At 41.2% G+C, this 5894-nt stretch overlaps 1 protein-coding gene across 1 annotated transcript; it reads right to left on the bottom strand.

Annotated features, from left to right (window-relative positions):
- Positions 1–1989: 1989 nt before the first annotated feature.
- On the bottom strand, positions 1990–5623 carry LOC136486927 (receptor kinase-like protein Xa21). Its single transcript, XM_066484012.1, has 2 exons — positions 2873–5623; positions 1990–2654 (listed from the first exon to the last, which is right to left on the bottom strand). Exons 1-2 carry the CDS (start codon positions 5616–5618, stop codon positions 2281–2283), a joined length of 3120 nt encoding a protein of 1039 aa, XP_066340109.1. The 5' UTR covers positions 5619–5623; the 3' UTR covers positions 1990–2280.
- Between the last annotated feature and the right edge of the window lie 271 nt (positions 5624–5894).

Raw genomic sequence — 5894 nt, 5'->3', positions numbered from 1 at the left:
CCACGTGTGTTCGGCTTACTCCATATTCGGCTTGTCCGGCTTCTTTTTTCAGCCGGAACAGTGTTTTTCTCTCACAACAATTCAGCCGAAACCGTGTTTTTCAGCCAGTTTTAACCAAGTTTCAGACCAGCGAGCGGGGCCAAAATTCATGAAAACCTTATCTAGTATTTTACCGAAAAAAAGGGTCGCAAGTTGGAATAGACATGTCATGCATGTGTGTGGAACGGATCGAGTGCACCCTTCTTGACCCCGGTCAACTCGTCAACGTCAAGACGATGCTTTTCTCGCACTATAGAAAGTAGTAGAAACATGACTGGGTACAGGAGTCGTACGTTGGTTTCCTTCCTGGTCATCTAGCTAGCTAGCAGTGCAGGTCCAGCCGTGTTTGGCCAGTTTGTATTGGCCGCAGCTACAGATCCCATGGGCCACTGGACATGGACGGATCCAAGGACCACCGTCTCGCATCTCGGCATCAGGACGGCAAAGTGGGGGGGCCGGGACAAAAGCAACCCCACCCACCAAAGAACTTGACAACACTTTACCGAAAAAAGGAAACAACTTCGTTCCTTTTCGCTTGATGATAATAAACCAAAGAAAGAGCAAAGATTCTTTGGAAACCGCACCAAAGACGACTAAGTAGCAGGTTTATTTCGCACGTAGCAATATGTGGTAAAAAGACGGCGGCTGGAAGCTCGTTCTGGTGCTCACACTGTCACTGCCATCGATCTCATCTTCGCGCGCATGTATATAACTCCATAACATGTTGCCGAGGAAGGAATTCAACTCTAGCAAGTGGCCAGTGTAGGTTTTATGACTTCTACGACTGGGGTTGGCCATGTAAGTTTAGGGAAGCTGTGGACTGGGATTACGTCGACCCAAGTCAGAACAACCCTGCTTATGCCTTGAAGCTACAAGCCTACAACCGTTTATCGACGGAACATTTTTCACATTTATCTAACAGAATAGATCCATTTAAAGAAAAAAAATTACTTAAGCTACATTTTTTAGAAGCAAGAAGTTTTTATGTATTAGATGAAATATTTTTCTCATAAATCTGATTGTTTTTTATTTCAGATGGAATATTTTCTTTTGAAGATACAAATTTCGCTCATTAGGATAAAGCAATTTCATATTTTTATAGTAAATGCTAGGATTTTTCTGGAGGAAGTATTAACTAAAATGTTTTGAAAATATACATTAATAATATAACTATTAGTGTACATATAGTTTTTTATATAAAAATTCAAACACCTTTTGAAGTGGGGGAGGTTAGTGCAGACCACATGTAGCTATATCTTCTTAGCCTTTAAAATTTCTTCGGAGTAAGTAATCATTATAGGGGTCAGATTTTAATATCCTCTTGAGGTTAGCACTGCTACCCATCTTAGATCCTCCTTCGAGCTCTACCACTAATTTTAAGCAATTTGGTACAAGTTTTGAATGATTGTTTTTAAGAGTGCAGTCTACAAGTCCTTATTTTTAAAAGGTAGTACAAAGGATTGTTACCAAAGTTTTAACTTAACTTGGATAAAAAAAAATCCATAGCAATAAATAAGACTAATATTTGAAACCAAAATTTAGATTCATAACGTCATAAGATAGGCTACAACAAGAGTCACCATAGTTTAAGCTAAGTTTTCAACTAAATGCATATTGAAGATAGAGAACTGCTATATATAGATGGAGAAAAACTATGGATATGAATGAAAAAAAACATATAGATCAGTGATTGATAAGTTTGTCACAACTAGATAGAGACTGCAACGTATCTATTATAGCATATTGTGTTAGAAAATAAACAAAGATAAAAAAACATATAATTTAATATAAGTAATTTTTATTAATCAACAAGGTATTAAACAATAAATAATGCTTATATCTTCTAAGATTCTAGTCCGTGCAAAAGCATGGGTTGATGGACTAGTGAACAAAATAACTGCAGTACCATGCATCAGCAAACACAGGAGGGCTGTATCCAATAATCTTATATTGATATATTCTTAAAAGGGTGGTACCCCATGCATAGATTATTTGAACTATTGTGCCTCCAATGGGCAGAAAGAAAAAAGGTGCATTACATAAAAAAAAGCAAAAATATAACATAAGGGATGATTGAAACCATCAGCATAAACTGGACACATTGATGAATCATCTGTTATCCGAGAATTCTAGCTGCGGCAGGAAGCTGTTTGAAGCATCCAAAATTTGGTCTAAGATATAGCACATCAGCACACACACACAGTTGGTGCTCCTCCATAAATTCATATTATTATGCATTCCCTACATGAGAGATCCTTTGATGAGAAGCAACTCTTTGATGATGTCCCCAGTTGGCATCCTACTGGATGGCAATTCCTCAGAGCACGACAATCCAAGTCTAAGTAAACCAATCAGGCAATCAGTCTTTCTTTTGTGTGGAGAATCACCCTCGCCCGCGCCCTGAAGTTCATCATTCTTGAGGCTCAAAGAGAGACGCATGTCAATAATGTCCATTGTTCCATTATGCAGCAGGGCCAGCTCGACGTACTCACGGAGGCTTAATCCTTCTCTGAAGGTGGTATCTGTGGGCCTCCTAGCAGTTACCATTTCTAACACAAGAATACCATAACTGTAGATGTCTCCATTTGTTGATACAACATTTCCAGCACCATACTCTGTTGCATTAAATGTTTGGACAGTATCAGATATCTTGAAATGTGCAGCAGTACTGTTACCACAGTAAAAAATGGGTTGCATGACATAAGTGTACAAAGTTAAGTACCTTCTGTAAATCACCAGAGTAATCATGTTTTATTTGGTAATGAAATAAAGAACGATAAAGGAAAATTACAGAAAGTCATAGACATGTAAGCAAAGAAAATATTAGGCTAACCTGGGGCAGCATAGCCAATAGTCCCTCTAAATCCCATCGAGCTCGCCGACTGTTGGACAACTGAGCCTCCGTCAACAATAATCTTGGCGAGTCCAAAGTCGCCAACATGGGCAACCATATCAGCATCCAAGAGCACATTACTGGACTTAAGATCACAATGTATAACAGGTGTGGGCCCATCACAATGAAGGTAATTCAATGCGTAAGCCACATCTAGCAGTATGGTCACTCTTTCAGAGAGACCCAAAGTCCTTTCCCTTGTTTGTTCATTTGCGTCAGCATGAATCCAACCATCTAAACTCCCATTAGGCATAAAGTCATACACGATTGCTTTGAAGTCATCTCCTCTGGCTTCGATGCTTGCACAGGCTGTAATTATCTTGATAAGATTCCGATGCCGCATGTTTCGCAGTGCTTCACACTCGGCAATAAAACTCTTAAGCGCCCGAGGATTTTGAAGCTTTAGTACCTTCACAGCAACAAGATCCTTACTTTCAGCATCTTGACCGTCCAACTCTCCTTTGTATACAGACCCAAATGATCCAGAGCCCAGCAAATTGGTAGGAGAGAAACCATCTGTTGCTTTCACCAACTGAAAGTACGAGATCAATGGGTGGCCTTGCGCAAGTGTTGTTGAAGGGGTTCTTGTTTTGGTTCTTTTTCGCCAAGTTAGAAGTATGTAGAGTAATGAAAGGATGACCAGTGTTGCGGCAAGAGAAACAACAATAGGTATCACCACAGGTTCGTGTTTTTTCTTTAGTGGATGTAACAAACAAGGAGGTAAATGTAGATCTGGTATGCCACCGCAAAGTTTGTCATTGCCTTGGATTGAAAGTTCAGAAGCATTTGCAAAAACACCGACATTCGGTACTTCTCCGATAAAGTTGTTGAACGAAAGGTTCAGAGAATGGAGCATTGTAAGGTCCCCGAAGAACTTGGGTACCTGGCCGGTCAAATTGTTGTTTGCGAGGTCCAAAATTGATAAAACTTTCAACTGACCCAAATGTGATGGAATGCTACCACTTAAGAAATTATTTTGCAGATAGAGATTCTGCAGAACTTGACATTGACCAAGAGCACTAGGAATTAGACCGGATAATTTGTTCGACTCTGCATGGAATTCTACGAGATTGTTTAAGTTCCCAATTTCTTGTGGTATTGATCCCTCCAAGTTATTATATGACAGATCAAAAACCGTTGAGAGTGTCTGGATGTTGAATAATTCGGTGGGAATTGAGCCTGTAAAGTTATTTCCCGAAAGGGCTAATTCCAATAGTTTTGTCAGGTTTCCAATTGTGTCTGGTATCCTACCTTTGAAGGCATTTACGGCTAGGTACAAATAATTTAGTTCCGTAAGATTTCCAATAGCCATTGGGATGAGACCACCTAACTTATTGTCCCACAAAGACAGCATTTGTAAATTTGTAAGCCTACTAAAGGAAGAAGGAATGATTCCTGTAAAAGAGTTCTGGGCCAAATACAGAGCTCGTAAGTTAAAGAGATTACCAATATCTCTAGGAAGGCTTCCTGAAATTGAGTTGTGTTCAAGGGTGAGGGATGTTAACGAAGTGGAAAGATTGGAGATTGAATCTGGAAGGACGCCTGCCAACCTGCAATAACTCAAACCTATAACTTGCAACTGGGTGCAATTCGTTAATGTGGTTAAAAATTCCCAATCCTTGGGTTCTTCAGCTTCAAAGAAAGCATACATGAGATTTAAGAATTTGAGCTTTGTTAACCTACCAATCTCTGGGGGCACAATGCCGCTTAACAAAGTAGCACCGAGCTGAACTAGCCAAAAATCGGATGCATTACCAATTGAGGTGGGAATATTGCCATGAAACTGGTTGTTGTCCATACCTATGACCTGTAGATGAGGAAGAGTACTGAATCCATTTGGAGGTATTGTTCCACTCAACATATTTTGCGAGACATAAAACCCTGTTAGAGAGGAGATGTTCCAAACAGAAGGGGGGATCAACCCACTTAAATTGTTATATCCTAAGATGAGCTCAGATAACTGGGACAACAAGCCCAACGATGAAGGAATAGCTCCGGACAACATGTTGTGACCGAGGTCAAGAACCTGAAGATTGGTAAGGTTACCCAGGTCTGGTGGTATCTCACCTGACAATCTGTTGTTGCTCAAAGACAAGTGTTTGATCGAAGATAAGTTTGTAAGAGAGTGAGGGATATCTCCTGACAAACCATTGATATGAAGGCTCAAATTCACAAGATTCTTCAAGGCACCTATGCCAGTTGGGATCTCACCTTGCAGCAGGTTATTGCTCAGGTCAAGTGTAGTGAGGTTGGTGCAGCCTCCCATGGCCTCAGGAATGCTTCCATGGAGAGTGTTTGTGCTCAGGTTGAGCATCTGAAGCCTACTGAGTTGACCGAACCCCAGAGGTATCTGCCCAACAAATTGGTTGCCATGAAGGTCCAGCTTCCGGAGAAATGACAGGTTGCCCAGGAATGGCGATAGGCGCCCTGAAAGGTTGAAGGAGCCCATGAGCAGGGAGACCACCCTCTCTGGTTGCCGACGGCTGCAGACAACTCCTGTCCAGCTGCAGTAGTGACTTGAAGTGTTCCATGATGTCAGCAAGCTCTTGGATGGGCTTGACAGCATGGACTTGAAGGCGAGTAGCGCAAGCTCTTCGGTCGAGGCGTTGCTGCTTCCTGCAGACACCAGAGCATGGGAGCAGAAGAACAGCAATGAGAAGCAGAAAATTGTCATCGCTTCCGCCATGAGAAGGTTACAGGGGCACACTTCCCTCAGGCGGAGGGGGGTAGGTTGCATATTTGTATACAATGCATCTAATCTGAGCTAGGAAGCTGTTAGGACTTAGCCTGTTTGGAACGGAGGATTTCCAAAGGAAAAGTAAAAGAATGAATTCCATAGGAAAGTTTTTTCTACATGCTGTTGAACAAAGGAAACCTGCATTCCTTTCCAAAGGAAAGGGTAACCTTTGCTTCACAAAACATAGGGAAAAAAAAGTATCCAAGAAACCTAAACGAAAAATTC

The sequence above is a fragment of the Miscanthus floridulus genome, chromosome 10, assembly GCF_019320115.1.
Source record: "Miscanthus floridulus cultivar M001 chromosome 10, ASM1932011v1, whole genome shotgun sequence".
NCBI lineage: Eukaryota > Viridiplantae > Streptophyta > Magnoliopsida > Poales > Poaceae > Miscanthus > Miscanthus floridulus.
Note: the sequence above shows the minus strand (reverse complement) of the source record. Positions and strands in the feature narration are given on the sequence as shown.